Here is a 19,052-nt window from a genome sequence, read left to right on the forward strand (position 1 = left end):
ACAGGTCATTTCACATTTGGAAGGGACGACATTTCTCTTCCACTCATATTGTATATATTCAAGAAGCCTCTGCTGCAGACCCCAGACAAGATGAGCTCTGTCTGAAAAAACGTTTGGAAGAACAATTGCCACTTGGTTGCCTCCCCAGAAATCCCCTGATTTTGAAAGACAATGAAAAAGTCCAGTCGGGCGTTCAGAAGGATTGAGCTGCTGGCTGCCTCCCCAAAGCAACTGAATCAACAGGACGCAAGGGTTAGGGTCTGATATTCACTTCCCCGGTGGGGGCAAAGGCAGTCATTTCTAGTTTAGCATAATTCCTGTTGAGCTGCTCCTTCTGACAGTAATTAGCCAACCAGCTCAGTTGCAAAGCCTGCTCCTCGTGAGAGACACCCTCATTAGGTCACGGAGAAAGGCCTGGCTCCTGTCTTGTGGGTGTGGAGGCCCGGCTCCACCCTGAAGTCCGCAGAAGGCTGGTGTGACTGTGGGGTGTGGAGGGGATGGGGTGGGGAGGCAGCTCTGTTTCAGAACATGTCAGTAGCAACTTGACCTTGGAGCAGAGAGGCTTTCTAATCCTCACATCAATTTAAATCAAAAGAGCAAATATAAATTTGACTGCCTGGGTATAAAAAAAAACAAAGAATTCTTTTGATGACAAAAGGCATTAATAATACCAATACTTTTCGTCATAGTATTAAAAAAATTCTTCGGGAAGTTAATGATGCATTAAACAATTTATAAGCATGTCCACTGACCTTTTCAAAAAATAATTGTGCACAATTGGAAACACTCTCAATATCCAATAACAAGGAAATGAATGGATAAATGAGAACATCCATGTAATAGAATAATAGAATACTATCAAGCAATTAAAAATAATGGCTATGCCTTGACATGGAAAGCTGTTCACCATATACTGGGAAACGGACATGGCAGGTCCCAAAATAGGACGAGTGATGGGAGCCAATTCTGGTAAAAAAAAAATGGAAGTTTTCTCACATGTGATGGAGGGAGATATACCCAGGCTGTTAAGAGGGGATTTCCTGTGCAAGGCGATTACAGATTCTTTATTATCTTCTTAACTGTCTTTTCCAAAGTCTCTTCCGTGAACTATCTTAACTTTATAATAAGGATAAGAAGATACAAGTCATTAAAAAGAAGAATTTTGTCCGTCACCGGCCCACCGATGTCCATTTTGATTTGGCTAAGAGCACAATTCGATGGGCTTTTTAACAAGTTTTAATAACTCGGGCTTTTTAGTGAGAATATTCACTCTGATGCCTGGACACCTCCTGTCTTCAGCGTTACAGGCTTCTCAGAGATCAAGGCGCCTTTCACAGACTTTACTGTTCCCTGGTGAGATGAAAGAGTGCCTGGCAGGGGCCAGCAGTGTCATCCTCGTGCCCGAGACGAGACGCGTCTTTCATCACGGGAGACAGGACACAGGCCGGGATACGAATTAGTTAGAAGGTCCTAAGTTTTGCGTGGGTTGCAGTGGGGAGGAGGTGTCCTTGCTTTGACAGCTGAGGAGCTGCCCTCAGGGAAGAGGCCAAAGTGCCCGTCCAGGTTGGGGCAGGACCTACATCAGGATCCCGGTGGGTCAGGGGGCGCATCCCCCGCTGGGCTCAAAGGCTCCCTGTGCCTGGTGAGTCACTCGAGATGACAATGGGGTTATTGGGGCTGAGTCACAGAGAATCTTGGAGTGAAATACTGATAGAGATAGGGTGCTGGGGAGAGACAGAGGAAGGAGAGGGGAGAGACACAGAGAATCAGATAGGGGAGGGCAGATGGAAGAGACACAGAGGAAGGAAAAGAGGGAAGACAGAGACAGAGACAGTCAGGGGAGGGAGCCAGAGACACGGAGAGGGGGCCAAGGGAGGGAGAGCAGAGCAGAGGATATACCCAGGGAAACAGGCTCAAACAGAGGCAGACACAGGGAGAAAGACACAGAGACTATGGCGGAAGAGCCCAAGGCAGTGGTACAGACAGCACGGAGACCCTTGGGGACAGGATGTCTGGGACAGCATCTCTTGCTGTGTGCTTCTGTCACCTCAACTTAGAGTACTCCTAGAGATGAAAGTCCTCTCCCTCTTCTAATGCCCACTCCACAAAGAGTCACTAAAGATGACAATAGTAACAGGACCACTCACAAGGTCTCCGTGTGTTTTGGACAATTCTGGACAGCCAAGTGGGGGATTATTAGAAAACCATGTCCCAGGCTGGCCGGCCCCACCCCGAAGCCCAGTGCCCCCACCCCGGTGCTCTTCTGTTTGGCTCAGAGATGGGCATGTATCCAAGTTGGCTCAGTGAGACCCAAGCCTGGCCCTGGGGCTTGAACTTTCTGTTGGGAACATCTTCCCTGACTGGTAGGCCAAGGGCCGGCATTGCTGGTGGCCATTCAGGCATGGCTGAGGCTGAAGCCAAGCCTGGAGGAGAGCAGAGCCAAGAGGTACAGAAGGAACATACTCTGAACCCCCGGTCTCAGGCTGGATGCCCTGGTCCCTGGGCACTTTTCAGCTATGTGGGCCGATGCATGCCATCCTGGGTGGGACCTGGCAGCTTGTGATGATGGCTCAGATCTGTGACGACCGACCAGGGCTTCCACACTTCTGCTCTTTCCCTTGGGTTTCACATCTAGTAACTTACACATTACTTTCCTTGGCCCCTCTTCTCACAGGGTGGGCACCATGGATGTTTGGCCTGTGATAGGATGGGGAATGCTTGCACCCTGCTCCTGTACCTAGGTCCTTGCTCTCCATGGCTCATGTCCTGGTCTTGATACCCCTCAATACCTTGGCTTTTGCTAGCCACCCCCTTCCTTCCAGGCCAGAATCATGTCCCTACCTCCACTTGCTGGGATCACTCTCTGAGGCCTGGCCCACATTCCCAGGTCCAGATACCACTTAAAAGAGAGTTCCCTTCCTCTCTTCCCATCGGCTGCCCGCTGTGCTGGGCGGCCACATCCGAGAGCATCACCTCCATGGACGTCAAGGCACCCTGATTGAGAGGCTCATGATTGCAGCTCAGGCAAGGTGGATGGGCCCAGGGCACGTGAACCCACATGAGCGAGTGGCACAAGTGTGAAATGGCTGGAGGTGGTTCAGTCACCCTGTGGGGTCAGGAAGGGTCAGCTCATCACTTCTGATACCCTAGAGACTCAGCATCGCTGGAGTATCTCAGGCCTGGTCCTTTTTTTTGTTTAAGATTTTATTTATTTATTTGTGAGAGACACAGGCAGAGGGAGAAGCAGGCTTCCTGCGGGGAGCCCAGTGAGGGGACTGGATCCCAGGAATCACATCCCGAGCTAAAGGCAGATGCTCAACCACTGAGCCACCCAGGTGCCCCTCGGGCCTGGTTCTAAACATGTGCTTCCGTTCAATAAACTATCCAGTGACTCTTTCAGCAAATTCTCCCTTTTGCCTAAGTCAGCCAGAGCTGGTCTTAGACAGGGAACCTGGACAGTCCCTCCTCTCCTGCTGTGGATGGCGCGCACCTGCCCCTCCCCACCACACTAGGGCTTTCTGACTGGCGACAGACATCCCAGGTCACGCAGCAACCACAGAGCTGCCCAGTTCAGCCACAACAAGCTCATCGGAATTCCCTTTCTCCCCCCACCAGAGTTCCCTCTTTGGGCTCCTGTTGTAGAAATACAAAATGACGAGTAAGCTCCCCTTAAAGACAACCTAAATTAGCACAACTGTCTTACTGCCCTTGAAGCTACACTTTTCCCGATCTAAGGGCTTAAGGAAAGCTTTCTCTTTAATATTTAAATTGCTTATTTCCTTCGCCAGGTACCCAGCAGGAAAAGGAAAGAGAGACAACAGAATGGCGATTTCAGAGTCACATTATTAATAGGATTCGGTATAGTTCAGCCCTGTATCTAGTTCACCTGGCATTTCAGAAAGTTTTGTGGTGAAAGTAAATCCCCTCTTGGGATTGGGAACAAACGTGAGCCACTTGTCGTGAGCCACTTGTCGCCGGCTCGCTCTGCGGGAAAGTGGCCACGCAGAGGCTGTGACACATTTCCAGGTGTTTCAAATCAGGAAAATGCGACACGTGTTTATTAGAAGTGTATCTAATACTTGATTATCTGTTTCTCCTGTGAGAAGAAGATTAGATTTTGGAAGAGAAAGATTAATAACTTTCTTTTGCGGAGACAAGCGTGCGTTTGGACCTGCATGCCGATTTAGGTTCCTTGTGAAACATCGCACCGGGAGAGCAGCTTGTCGGTGCTAGCGCTGTGGGTAATGATCATTTAATTAAATCTTGTCATGAAAACATTTTTTTCCTAAGCACCGGACAGAGCTTGAGAAATGAAGACAGAAATTTTTACAGACTTTTTTTTTTTTTTTGACTTGCCATTTATCAGTTGAAAACTTAACCCCGACGACCATCCACTTCTAAGTACCAGGAATGTCTGCTCCTTCCCCTTCTGGCAGACAGTTCAGCGTCCACAGCACTTAGCAGACAGCATGGACTTTGCAGACTGTCCTGTTTCTATTGTGATTCCTTTGCTACTGAGCTGGGCAGGCTTGAGCTATCACAGAACCTCTCTGGATTCCTAACACCCTTATCTGTAAGTGGAGTCAGCCAACACCTTCCTTATAAAGTCATGGTAATGGGAATGTAGGGCTAGTGTCTGAGAGTCATGGGGCCACACAGATGGTGGCTTCTTTTTCTTTTCTTCAGTGTGCTTGATGCTGATGGACCCCTCTGGCCATTTGAAAATGCGCCCCTGAAGTCCCCCCCCCCCCCCGACTCCTCCAGAGCAGGTCTACAGCTGGGGATCAGGTGTGGGGGCAGTGTCCCCCTGGAGTCAGCCTGGTCCTATATCATCAGCCACGAGCTCATCATTGTGACATGGACCTTCTACTTACCAGATCACTACCAAATTTAATTTACTGCTAGTTCCCTCCTGACAACCAGGCCCGCAGCCAGAAAAGAAACACAATTTCTGCCTGCCTCCTGTCTCCAGTCAGGGAGCTGCTCACTCACCTGATGGTTTGATGCTGCAGGGAATCGGGGTCCGTGGCATTCACGGTCAGTAGGACGCTGCCCACAGAGATGTTCTCTTGCCTGGTCACCGTCATGGGGTCCGGGTAGAAAACTGGGCCCTCGTTGACATCCAGGACGGTGATGTGGACGGTGGCCGTGGAGCTGGGGCCATAGGAGACATCGGGTACCAGCGGGTCCTCATTTTCTACTTTGATCAGCAGGGTGTGAAAGGCGGAAATCTCATAGTCCAGGGGCTGGAAAGCAGAGACGGGAGGCTCAGCTCGTGTATCTGCTACAAGGGGCAGAGGCTTTTGCACCAAGTCCCTCTGACATCCCACGAACCTGGGTGGATGTTCAGGGATGGATATTGGTTTGTGGGCTAACCTTAATGCAATTTAGGGTCCTCCTTAAGGATATGAAACATACATTTGGGATGGAAGCTGGTAGGGTTTTTTTGATTAGGAAGTAAGATATACCACGTTATGTGAGCCTCAGAGTTCTGGGGTCCCCAACTGAGAGCTCTTTAGGAGACGCCCTTGCCACACTGACATTCAAAGCCTTCCTATTTATAATCTGTACCCCATGACTATGATACTCAGGGGGGCTCAGGGATGAACAATTCTGATACCTAAGCTTTACCAGTTTTGGGGTAGCCCTGCCTTGGTTACCACGGAGGAGAGTCGAATGGAAAAGGCAACTCAAAGTTCCATCCCCAATGCTTCCACCTCAATGGCCACAAGCACAGAGGCCAGAGTCTCTACAGCAGTTAAAGGAGAGACTCACCTGGCACGGGTGCGTTTCCCGGGAGGGTGTCACAGGGGAAAGGACTGGAGAGGTCATATTCTAGGTGATTTTAGCTGTTTATTTTAAGTTATTTTCCTAATGTTTACTGGGAGAATGAGTAGCTAACTCCTCAGACCCAAGACACACTGATACTCTGGCTGGAAGGATAAGACCAAAGGGAGTACAGGGAGTCGATTCACACTCAACTAGAAAGCAAATGATATGCAGGTTGTAAAGGGCATGGGAAATGGGGACAGCGGTGAGACTGGGAAAAGCTGAGGGGAGAGCCCTGCAGGTATAAAAGCTGGAACTGAATCCAGCTGACTGAGTCAGGGTCAGATGACTGTAGGCGAATTATGTTACCTGCACAGTCACTACAGCCAACATGCATATCGCACACCCCACAGTTTGTGGGGCAGTGAGTACACGCATGAGCACGCATATGCACGCATGCACAGAGAAAATCCTGACACAGGTGCTTTCTGGTTGGAGCAGGACCCCTCCCCTCACCTGCAACAATTCCCAGCGGGACTTAGGGAGCTCATAGATGTAATGCTCTTGGCACCTGGGAGCTGCCCAGTTATATTTTGGTCCCAGCCTCAACACAAGAATTCTTCACTGCCCACTCCATCCCTTTCTATTAAGACATTTCTGTCCATCCTGAGTGACTCCCAAAATATGCAACCTCGCTGAAGTAGATTTCAGATAGGGACCAGGGGGTCACCATGCTCAGAAGACATTCATCTCAATTAGGATAGTGGAAAGGCAGAAGCCTTTGGCTCGTTGAGTCATGGCCACTTTGCGCTCACTGCTCTGAGCAGGGCTGACATGTGGAGCCCAGTGTCCAGGAGTCTCCCCCCGCCGGACCCAGAGCTGGGTGGACCCAGCGGTGCAAATCAGGTGTGGAGAGCTTCTTTCGTCCTGGCTCAGGCTCCTGGCAGCACCACGTGCTTCTGGAGAGAAAGTTAACTAACATAACAGACATTTGGGAAATCCCAAATTTAGCCCAACTGAATTTTCTACCATGATGAAAAATGCCACTGGGCTAGAGTTTCTTCACTTTGTGAGCTCCACAGGCTCTTGATGGCAGAATTTGGACCTGGGTTTGAGACCCACACGGTCCTGAGAGGGCTGGGCCGCTTGCAGCAGGATGGGGGAGGGGGTGGAGGTGGATCTGAGCAGGGAGAAAAGATCCCAGGGATCTTGGGGGGAATTTACTTACACATGGCCTTTAAGTAGTATGGCGAAGATGTGTCTTTCTTTACATCTAGGTACATGTGTGCACATTTACATTGGATAAGTATATGTGTGTTTTTATATTAAACGTGCACGTGCTAGTCTTTGCATGTTAGATGTGCATGTGTGTTCGTCTATGTCTATGTTAGGTGTGTGTATTTATGTATGGTGTGTGTGTGTGTGTGTGTGTGTGTGTGTGTGTGTGAGTGATATCTATCTGGGTTCCCTGAGATTCCAGCCACGTCTGGAAGCAGAGCCTGAGGCAGGGGTTTGGAGTATGATTTACTGGTGTGCCTTCTCAGAAGAGAGGCAGGGAGCAAGGATGCAAGGATGTGGTCTCTGCTGGAGTCCAGCTGTGCCCAATGCCAGGGAGGCTCTGGAGCTTTCACCGCGTGGCCAGATAAGCCCCACCTCAAGGCCGGGGCTGACCTTTTGCATCCCTTTGCATCAGGCCCAGACTGCAGGCTCTCTCCGGCTGGCAGGGCCTGGCCTAGGTATCCCTTTTGGGGAGGGTGGTTCTGCTGGGAAGACAGAGGCTGGAGGCCCTTATCTACCAGCACTCAGATGCTGGGAGCGGCAGCTCCGACCTCATAAGGGACCCTGGAGGCTGTGTTATTCTCCTAGGGTTGCTGTAACAAAGGACTGGGTGGCTTAATATCACAGAAGTCCACTATCACAGTTGTGGTGACGGGAAGTGCAAAATCGAACGTGAGCAGGGCCATGTGGGCTCTGAAAGCTCTAGGGGAATCTTCCCTGCATCCTCCTGGGGATCTGTGGCCTGCAGCTGCCCAGTCCACCTCTCTGCCTCTGCGGTCACACAGGCGCCTCCTTGGGTGTCTCTGCTGTCACGTGGCCATCTCCTCTCAGGAATACGGTCCTGTTGGAGTAGGGTCCAGCCTCTCCACCTGGACCTCCGCTAATCACGTCTGCAGTGACTCTACTTCCAAAAAAGGCCACATTCACAGGGTTGGGGGTAAGGACTTCAAAATATCTCTTCTTGGGGGACCTAATTCAAGGTCTGGGAAGACAGAGGCAGGGCACCCATAGCTCCCCAGCCCCCCCCCACCAATATAGAGGTCTGATTTTCACCACCACCCTTCATTATTTTCCATGATATTATTTATCCCTTACTGTGCACCTACTGTGTGATTGGAGGGCTCTACGTGCATTGAGTCACCCAGTCCTCACTTTGCCTCATAATAGTGGGTTTTAGTTCCATTTTGTAGAAAAGGGAACAGCTCAGAGAAGTTGCATAATTCAGTCTAAGTCACACAGCTAATATATGGCCCAGAGCCAGGCTTTGGCCCAGGGTGCATGATGAGAAAGGAAGAAGGTGGGAATGAAGTGGCTGGGAGAGGTCTGCTCTCTGGCCGGGTTTAGAGGTGTGTTCCCAGGCCAATATCCCCTGAGTGCAACACTGACCTCTGAGGGCTTGGATGTGAAAACTGCCAGAAAGGGAGGGCAGAGGGGCAGTGAGTTGCACAGTGCTTTTCTGGAGGGCAGGGCCGCTAGAGTGCTCAGCCCCACCTGCACAGAGCCAGCTGTCCTAATTCTAGTTGTGCGTTCCCTGGGCCAGGCCGCTGGGAGCTGGGGCCATGTGGCTCTCTGCTCCACGACCCTGTCCTGGGTCACGCTGGACGAAGCAGCCCTCCTTCATCTCATGCATGTGACCTTAGTAATATGATTCGTCTGGTGCAGGGTCTCTGGATCAGGGAGGGGAGCACATTGGAAATACTTCCAATAAAGTTACAGAGATTTGATTCAATGAATATATCATCAAGTGTCAAGAGAGGGCGTGGATGAGTGTCGTGGAGGCTTTAGGCGCTGGGAAAGCCATACCACACGGGAAGGGCAAAGGACCTGGGGTTTGCTGTCTGGAAGATGGAAGGTTTGAAAGCGATCGAACAGAGATTTTTAAGCCTATTATGGGTTTGGGGATCAAGGCTTTCTGGATGTTTCCTTCTCCTCTGAGGACATAAGAGAAAATACACTTAAAACGCAGGGTGGATTATATTCAGGGGAAAGGGTAACTCTGACAGTTTTGGGATAGGTTTACAAAGCAACGAAGAGCATTCCTGACCAGAAAGTTTTAAACAGGAAACAGGTCCTTGCTTTCCAGAACTGTTGGGATTTGGTCCTGCAGGGAGGCAGGACGCCCCTGGGAGCCACACAGTCTTGAAAGTTCTGCTCCTTCTTCGGTAAGCTAACTGCTAACTGGTTAGGGCACAACTGCTCGGGGCTGGTTGCCCAGTGACCATGCCTGCCCTGTGCTTCCCTCCCCATCTCTTCTTGCAGAGGCCCCAAAGCCAGATGTGGACTTTCTAGCCTTCCTTGTGGCTGAGGGTGGGTACATTTCATCCGGCCAATGAAACATCATGGGAAATTGCTTGGGAAATCACTGGTAAAGATATTTCCTTCCCAGATGACAGGAGAGAGGCACTCTAGAGCACTCTCTTGCTCTCCTGTTTGCTTGGCTGCCTCCTTGCTTCCTGCCTTGGAAATACAGCAGGGGGAAGACACGATGCCTGGGGCTTTGGCAGCCATTGTATGTCCATGAGGAAAAAGTCAGAGCATTTTCAGTGCCCCCTGCTGGCTCTCTGACACTCTGAACTGCCAGCCAATCCTGGACTGGCCTACCTTCATCTAGTTCTAGAAATCATTAAATTCTCTTTAGTATTTAAGCCACTCTCAGCCCAGTATTCTGCTGCTTGCACCTGAAGGCATTCCCGACTTAGGCACTAGGCTGCTGTCAAAGTGAAGAGCATGGATAACAAGGCCAGGCCTGCCTGTAGAAAGCTGTCCTGGGTCTTGGACTCACGTGGGTTGAGAAGCAGAGAGAGAGCCCAAGGGCCTTCGGAGGAATTCACATGGCAGGCAGCCGAAGGGAGGGGGAGTCTCCGTTTTAATTCTGAAGCCAAGGAATCCACTCACTAGTAAAACTGAGGCCCAGAGGGAGCCCCCGGTGCTGCAGGCACCTCCTCCGCAGGAACATGGGGGTGCAAGCTCTTCCACAAGGCTGTGCTCCAAGAACACCAGCATCTCCTGGGGCCCGGGGGCCCTTCTCCCTCACGTGGTGACCCAGCAGGCCTGTGTGGGTGTGGCCTCGGACACTAGGGTGCCCCTAGCATTCCCAGTGATGCTCCTATATGCCATTTCAGACTCAGCACTGTGGGCCAAAGGGGCAGTGTGGTGAGAGAATGTTCCTCCGTGACTCTGGTTTTCTTGTATTGTCTGCTCCTCAAGCTGTAGCGAATGCTGGCCAGGGAGAACCATGCTCTTGTAGGATTTGTGATGGGGATGCATATTTACTTACCCAAGCCTCGTCTTCTAGCTGCAGGTTTGGAAAATTGCCTGATGGCTCTTATGGATACAGGCTAGCCACCGTTACTGCATGACTGCAGAGGCAGGAGAGCAGTGCCAGGAGCTCCTAATGAGTTCGCCACGGCCTGTGTTGTTAGGGTAGAACTGGGAAGAACTTGGGGGCTCTACTTCCCAGCTGGACATTCGAGGTTCAATATGAATAAAGTAGTGGAAAGAACAGACTTGGGAGAAACCCAGCCCTTTATCCTCCAGGGTCTTTGAGACCTGCCATTCTCAATGGCTCTGGGTCCTGCCCGGGGGATGACTGTGGAACTTTGTTGGTTGGGTTGTTTATGTGGTCCTGCTCGAGGCTGAATAGTGACCTCCCAGCAGGACCAAGGGGGAATCCTTGGAACCTGTGAATAGGTGACCTTATGTGGCAAAAGACACTTCATAGATGTGAGTCATCTGAGGACCTCATGGGGGGAGAGGGTCTTGGCTTATCCTTGTGGACCCAGGGAGTCACAGAGGTCCTTAAAGGAGGGAGGCATGGAAGTCAATAGAAGAAACAGACATGAGATGGGAGCAGAGAGATACGCTGCTGCTGCTCTGCTGCCTAAAGACATGAGAAAGGGTCATAAGCCAAAGGATGTGGGTGGCTTCCAGCAATTGGGAAGGAGAAGGAAATAGATGGTCCCCTAGAGCCTCCAAGAGGAATTGGCCCTGCCAACCTTAGCCCCATGGAACTGATTTTGGAGTTGTGGGTTCCAGAACTTATATAAGAAAATATAAGCCTGTATTTTCTGAAGCCACCCAGTACGTAGTCATGTGTTACAGCAGCCCCAGGACCCTTGCACGGGCTCCAAGGGCCAGTCGTTTGCTATTTATCTCCTGCTTTTAAGAGAATAATCAGGACTCTGCTTGGGTAGACTAAGAAGAAATGTAATGATCCACATTTTTGATCACAGATCTTTAAAAAAAACTTCACATATCCTGTTTTTATACATCTTTGATAGCTTATTATCAATCATATTGAGAATCTCCTTTCAAAATGAACTTTGGGTTTTGTCTTTTAAGTTTACACGTACATTCGAGTTTCCTAGAACCTATGAAACAGGTTGGTTTCGTGGCTGTGAGGATACAAGTACACCCTTAAGCCCTGAGCCTTTTTCTATTCCAATTCTGAGAGGAGGAGACTAGGGCTGACTTCTCCCTGACCTGCCCTAGCAGCGAGGGCCTTGCCGGTGGGCAGCCAGGAGGGAGAAATGTGGGAAACGCCCTTACTTTGACGACAGAGAGCATCCCCTCGTTGGTCTGAGGGTTGGTGTGGATCTCGAAGCTCTGCCCTGGGTTCCCGTTGATGATGGTGTAGGCAGCCCTCCACGCGCCTGTGGCGGGGTCATCCTTGTCTTCCACTGTCAAGTTGACAATAACCCCCACGGCTCCTTCCTCGACAGTGGCTTGAAACTGCAAATAGAGCAGATGGTTACTGTCACTATTGGGTAAAAACAGCAAGAACCCCTTCAGAGCCCTTCCCACTGTGGGTCTGTTACCCACGTCACCTCATTTCGCGGAGAATGGTGCAGGAGGCTCATGCTGCTGTGCGGTGTGAAGCCAGCAGAGGATCCGCTCTCCTCTCGGCCTTCCCTCCACTTAGGTGAGGCCAGGAGGCTGCTCTCTCTCCTACTGAATGTGGCCAGAAGTGGTGCTTGCCGGCTGGGAGCAGCTGTCCCTTCTCCCTGCCTCTCCTTCCATCTATCTAAACACAGACGACCACAGGACCCAAGGGCAGGGTGCAGCCACAGGGGGAAGAGCGTGGGTCCTGAGTCCCCACAAGGAAGAGGATGCCCGTCCTGAGCTGTAGTCCAAGGACAAACAGACTTCCAGGCAATTTTGTGCATCTCTGCTCTCGCAGCCTCACATACCATAAACGACAAGGTCACGGGGTAGCCAGGGCACCTCCCTCGCATGTAGAGGGCCTGGAGCTGGAACCCCACGTTCGGCTCCACGGCTTCTCCTCAATGGCACCATCTCCTCTAAAGAAGAAAGCCGATTTCATCCACCCCACCCCTACCCCACAACTAGGAGGATTTTAAAAACCCATTTTCTAAGGAAACATATAAATCAGTTGTCGGGAGCCTTGTTGTAGCCGTGTTTTTATTGGAATACATCTCAAATACTTGTTGCAAGTAGGTGTGGTGAAAATAAATCAATAAATGAAAAATCAGCTTTCCCATAGATAGAGAATTTCATGAGCTATCATTAGCACATTCCTTTGAGCTGGAAGCATAAAGTATTGTTTTGGTGCTTACCTCTGACACAGTACAGGTGAATAGTAATCTGTTTGCAAATATTTTACAAACAAGTAATACCAATAAGCTGACAAGAAGAAGAAATATCTTGGAATTTCAATTAGTAGGAAAGCGAATCTAGAGACAGTGAGGCGATGTCAGAAAGCCCTTGTGTTCAAAGAGAAGTAATTTGAGAAATGGGGTTTCGAAAGCAGTGGCTGATTAATTGACTTGCAAATCATTAATCATAAACCTTAATCTTGATGCCTTGGGGGGATGGGGCGGGGACGGGAACTAATTTGTCTACCACACCTCAGCAAACCTGGGTGGGTTGTTTCCTTTCTGTGAAAGGGGCACTGGGAAATTCTTGGAACATGCTGGCAAGATGGAATGTAGCAACCTGGAGGATGCTGTCGTGGGGATACGGCTCTAGGAGGCAACGAGGTTGACCTGATTCCTGTCTAAGCAGTCCTCCCTTCTATCTTTCCCTCCTTCTCACAAAAATCACGGCATTCCTAAGCTTAAATCTAGAGAGGTGGTTCCCAACCCTATCTGCACATTAGAATCTCTTCAGGGGCTTTTAAAATTTTTTATTTATTTATTTTTAAATGATTGGGCCCTATTCTAATTCAGTGGGTATGGGCTAAGGCCTGAGATTCAGTATTTCCTTAATCTGCCCAGATAATTCTAGTATGCAGTTCGGGTTGAGAGAAGCATGATGGAGTCCAAGGTCAAGACTGGTAAGGAAGTGTCAATGTGAGAGCCCACTTCAGTTTTGGAGGTGGCCTGAGCTCCGTGCTGGAGGGGCCTGAAGTGCCTCTGGCTCAGCAAGAGGGGTTCCGGGGTCAGCTCCTGCCTGCTGTTGGCTGCATGTCCACAGTGCTATCTAATCCCTTCAGACACAGATGAAGAAAGAGGCACAGAGAAGGAAGGAAAGTCCAGAGTCATTCGGTGAACCAAAGGTCAAGTCCATGTCTCCTGGATTCCTGTAATCTCAGCTTTTAACAAGTTGGATTACTCAAGACCTCCATTGCTTTGGCCGGTCCTTCATCTCTGCTGTGGTCCAGAGCCAGAGGATGGGTTCTCTGTCCCCTACTGATCACACCAGACCTTAGCTCATAACCTGTCCTCGTGTCTCTTCTGACTCCTGTTCTTTAGACACCAGACTCCCTGATGCAGGTTCAGGGAGTGCTTAGACAGGAGGGTGCTGGGTTCCCTCTGTCTGGTAGAAAGGCAGTTACATACAGTGCAGAGGCGAGAAGTTGCTCTGTCAAAGTGGGTGAGGGTCACGTCATGGATAAAGACACAGAACACATCATGATTTGAGGAGGCTGGAGCTCAGGGACGTCTGTTTGTTCACAGCTTTCTCCCCAGCCCCTCACATGATGCTAGGTGCAGAGAAGGGACACAGTAATATCTGTGGAATGAATAGTGCTCTTAAATGTAGGCAGTGGGACCTGGCATCAGAGGAAATGTGAGAGGCTGTAGTTCTGCAGGAGCCATAAGAGGGGCCAACTGGCTGATCCATGCCTGATCCTGCCACTTGCCTGATGTTCCAGAAGGGGAAGGATGGACTCATCTCTCTTGTGTCCCAGGACATCTCTAGCACAGCTGCATTATGACTTCCATGGATCTTAGGTGCTTTTACTTTCATTGGTCCTTCCTACCATAATAGATTTTCATGGGCTTTAAAAATCTCATTTTTTTTCCCGAAGTGAGAAAAATATTAAAATTTTCTTTGACCCTGAGAGTGCTTTTTCTCATTTTAGGACTCTAGGCACTGGGCCTAGAGCACCTGATGGAGGACTCAGCCCTGATCCCCAGTACATAGCACATAGTACATAGTGCTGGACACATGAAAATCTGATGGATGAATAAATGGGTGGGTAGATGGATGGATCTATTTATAAAATTAATATTTAGGACAAATCTAAGTGGCAAAAACCTGTGCAGCTTTTCTCAGGATGCTTTTATTTTTAAATGTCTCCAGCAACTACCATAGGTAGGTGGCATAGAACACCCTTTTAGTGTGTAATCAAATGACTCCAAATGGAATAATGTGGTACTGTTTTAGGAATTATGTGGCCCTGATACTTCCTTAGATGTATTAGTGTGTCCACAGCTACTATGGTGTTCCTACCATTCATCCACCCATCTGTCATCCAACCAACCATCATCCATCCATCTACCTATCATTCTCCATCCATCTATCATCCAACATCTATCCATCCATCCATTTATCTTCCTTCCATCTATCATCCATCCATCCATCCATTCTCCATTCCATTTATCTATCCATCCTCCATCCACTATCTATTCATCTATCCATCATTCTCTATCCATTTATCCTTCCTTCCATCCATCCATCCATCTTCCAGAAATGACAGACAGACACCCAACAATTATTTGGTGGGTGGCTTCTGTGTGCCAGGCTTGATATAGTATTAAATTCTAGGGATATGCTAGAAAACAAAATAGACATGGCATAGGTATGATTACAAAACTGTGTTAAATGTTAGGAAAAAAGTAACCCTGAGCCTGTGGATCAAAAGGGGAATGGTGAGAGGGAGTGGATGCCTGACTCAGTCTGGGGAGGGTTAATAGAGAGGAATTCCCTGAGAATTGAAAGCAAAGCAGGAATTAATAAGGTGAAAGGAGAGAGAACATTCCTGGCATCAGGAACAGCATGAGCAAATGCCTGCAGGGATGAGGGATGGGCCTAAGTGAGCAAAGGCCATGGGTGGAGGGAACATGGTACATTTGCAGAATGGAGGGCAGGTGGATGTGGCTGGAGTGCAGGGGAGGGCTGGGGAGAACTCTTTGCCATTGGATTCCAGAAGAAGACAGAGTCAGATTATGCAGGGCTTTGGGGGCCACAGAAAGGCATTTGGACTTTATCTTGAAAGTAAAGTAGAGTCTAGTCAAGGAACTGGATTATGTTTAAATCTACTCTTGAAAGAATTCAGAAAAAAAATCTTTAAATATAGAAAACATTCAACACAATTATTATAGTCTTTGTTAAGACCATTATCTGATTCTTGCATAAACTACAAAGCCAGTTTCCTTGAGCATCCATTTAGAAACTCATTATTGCTTAATTAAATACTCATTCTATTAATTCTATTCAATGTTTTAACCCCATTATATAATTCAAGATGGAAAATTAAATAGATTAAAATGAAATAGTACCATTTTATATTTCTATACCAATATTCACTTTGTGATTTAAAAACAATAGACAGACATTAATTTAGCATACCAGAGCAGGAGAAATTATTGATTGTAACATTACTTCCTCTAATTGGAAAAAATAGATAAAGTCACTTTTCTGTTAAACTGTGTGGCAAATCAAATACCGGACGCAAAATATATTTTTACATAATCAGTGTGGGTGACTGGCTTGGGACATACTGAGGCTCATTAACTCTCTCCCTTATATTCAGAACCGATTATTTCATTCTACTTTTTTTGACAATGTGGGGTGAGTTTTGTGATGGGTATTTAGGAAGAGAATGCCTGGACTTTGCACAAAGGTCATTCATCACCAAGGGAAGAGGGACTTCCATTTTATTTTACACCAAGAATAAATGCTCTTCCTCATCCAGCAAATGGTTGGTTTTAAGTTAAGGTTAAGCTGAAATTGGAAATAACAATCAGCAGGGCAGAAAGCCACAGGTAGGGAAGAAGTGACCGTGCATGACTTTAAGGCACTGGACATCTACAAGCTTGCATGCTTGATGACTGGAGTCCAAGTTAATGAACTGTCAACTATGATGTTTTCATGGATGGTGAACTTGAAAAATTGGGATGTAGTCACTTGGGTCCTGGCTTGGGGAAATTAAAAGTTAAGGTCTCAGAAAGTTTTACAAACTTGGATTTCTATTCATGAGGTTAAAAGCTTGTGGGAGAGATCATCAGAAATTTAACTTGCAATTTTACAAGTCTATGTTTACCTAAAGGATAGAGCTCATTGGAAAAAATCTTATCTCTTGGTGATAGTCCAATGGGTAGAACTGTGATCGCTAGAAATAAGATAATAATACATTTAAGGATCTTGGCACACTGCTTGGCATAGAGTAAGGAATCAGTATTTGTTAGTGAGGATGATGATGATGGATTTTGTTTTGTATCATACGAAATTCTTACTAATAAATGGGAGGATATGGCTCAAACCCCTGTGACTCTGTTCTCATCATGGTCTGCCTTTTAATGGATAATCTACATAGATACCTTATGTCCTTGCAATTGGTGTGGAAAAGCTCTTCTCATTTTAGTTATGTGTTTCTGACACTCCCATACTTGTTTGTCTCTGATTTGCTCTAGCAACAGACACTTTATCACCAAGGCAAACGATGTTAACCTACAGCGCCTACATTTATGGTTTCCTTCTATGTGATTTGGATTCACCCCAGGATAGAAAAACGAAAGAACTCATTCTAGTAAATATTCTTTAAGTGTCTATTGCATGCTGAGGAATCCACCAGGTGCAGGAAATATAGCAGTAAATGAAAGGGACACTATTCTCTCCCCTTGGGGGCTTGCAGCTCAGGAGATTGACACATTTCCTCCCACTCACCCCCTTTCTTTATATGTTTTGCTCATTTATGACATATCCAGACATTTTGTTTTCTATCATTTCTCTACTGTCATATATTCAAGGCTGTACCTGTGGCCAATTATGGATGCTTTTATGTTCGGACATGATTTAGATTCCAGCTAATGATCATTTCAATAAATGGTGCTAGACCATTTGGATATCCATGTGGAGAAAACAATGAGTCTTGATTCCTATGTCACACCACATACAGAACGTGAATGGTAAAACTATAGAAGTTTTAGAAGAAAACAAAAGGGGATATTTTGATTCAGCTTACAGTTAATGTTTATGGGTACTATATATATATTATATTATATATACACACATATGTAATATGTAAAATATTTTACATATATAAATACAAAATATAAAATGTTATTACGATTGTGAAATTCACATAATAGAACATATGTAATATTGAAATACAAATTTTAACAAGTACACAGAGTTCTATATAAAGTTCATTCAGTATTTTAAAGAAGCCTCTATGTCTAAGAAATGATTAACAGCAGAGACCCACAAGGGACTCTGAAGATGTGTGGCTGAAAACTTAGCCAGCCCTCAAGACAATCAGAGCTACTGAGTCCTTCCCGGGCCATGTCCCAGTTGGACATGCACAGACAGACCCCCAAATGACTATAGAACCAAGGTGGGAGGAGAACATTCAGGAACCCACCAGACCATAATGGCCCCGGACATTGGTATATTTGACTCTTTTCTCCCCCTGATTAAAATTCTGTCATCTCTAAATACCCCTTTCTCTTTGAAGCTGAAGAGTGGTGCCAGAGCTTTGTTTTCAACACTCATGGAAGACAATTCACACAGTGAGAAGTAAATCAGATGCTAGAGCTCGGGCTTCTAGCAATGGTGAGCAGAGACTTCCCTGTCCTCTCAAGGAGAGAAAGCTTGGGGGATCCCCTCCCAACTGTGAACTTCTGGAGAGTGAGGATCTTGTCTCTGATTCACCAATATGCCAGATCTTTCATAAGGTGAGAGCACTTAAATAGACATTAAATTTTGGGACTTTTTTTTTTTTTTTTTTTTTAGAGAGAGGGAGAGGTCTATGCACATGTGAGCAGAGGGGGGACAGGGGGAGAGGGAGAGAGAAAGAATTTTAAGCAGGCTCCATGCTAAGCCTGGGGCCAGAAGTGGGGCTTGATCCCAGGAGCCATAAGATCGTGACCTGAGCTGAAACCAAGAGTTGGACGGTTAACTGACCGAGTGACCCAGATGCCCCGTTTTGGAATCATTTTTATCTATAGAGTAAAAACCTAGGAGGAGAAGATGCCAGTGTACATGTGTTTGAGGGTCTCACAATGAGAAGAGTGGCCAGGTCTTCTGTCTTCTCACTGAGAAAAAGGCAAGTGAACTAATTGTAGTTCAAATGGCAGAAACAATAGAATTCTACATGGTGGATGTCAGGCTTCCTTTTCTGAGGATCCTTAAAGCAGATCCAAGCCCCTGCTGAGAAGAGTGTTCTAGGAGGCCATTTGGGTCATAAGATCCCACCTTCCTTCGCCACAGCTGATTGGACCCAGAAATCATTCCTGACTCACAGGTGACCAGTCGGTTGTCTGCTTCATGAACAATCAGATGTTTCTCTAAGAGTGTGAACTTAGAGAAATAGAGGCTATGATCAGAGGGCAAAGAGTCCTTAAATCCTAAGTTCCTGGGTAGTTGAGCATGGGGTGACCTTTTTTTTGTTCTTTGGACACCGATGACTAGCTGCATAGAGAGGCAAAAGAGTGGACACACTGAAAGAAAAAGAGAGATCCCAGGGCACTCAAAGACACAAAAGACAGATGAGGAAGCATCCTTGGTCTCCCATTGGTTTCCCAGCCCTGCCACCATGC

At 47.6% G+C, this 19,052-nt stretch overlaps 1 protein-coding gene across 1 annotated transcript in view; it reads right to left on the minus strand.

Moving 5' to 3' along the window:
* CDH13 (cadherin 13) overlaps positions 1–19,052 on the minus strand; it is a 1,000,623-nt gene that overhangs the window by 91,762 nt on the left and 889,809 nt on the right. Inside the window, exons 9-10 of the mRNA XM_026004901.2 lie at positions 11,596–11,778; positions 4,993–5,246 (exon numbers count right to left, since the gene is read on the minus strand). Coding sequence (XP_025860686.1) covers positions 4,993–5,246; positions 11,596–11,778 — 437 coding nt within the window. The remainder of the gene's footprint in view (positions 1–4,992; positions 5,247–11,595; positions 11,779–19,052) is intronic.

This window comes from Vulpes vulpes, chromosome 12 (assembly GCF_048418805.1).
Source record: "Vulpes vulpes isolate BD-2025 chromosome 12, VulVul3, whole genome shotgun sequence".
Taxonomy (NCBI): Eukaryota; Metazoa; Chordata; class Mammalia; order Carnivora; family Canidae; genus Vulpes; species Vulpes vulpes.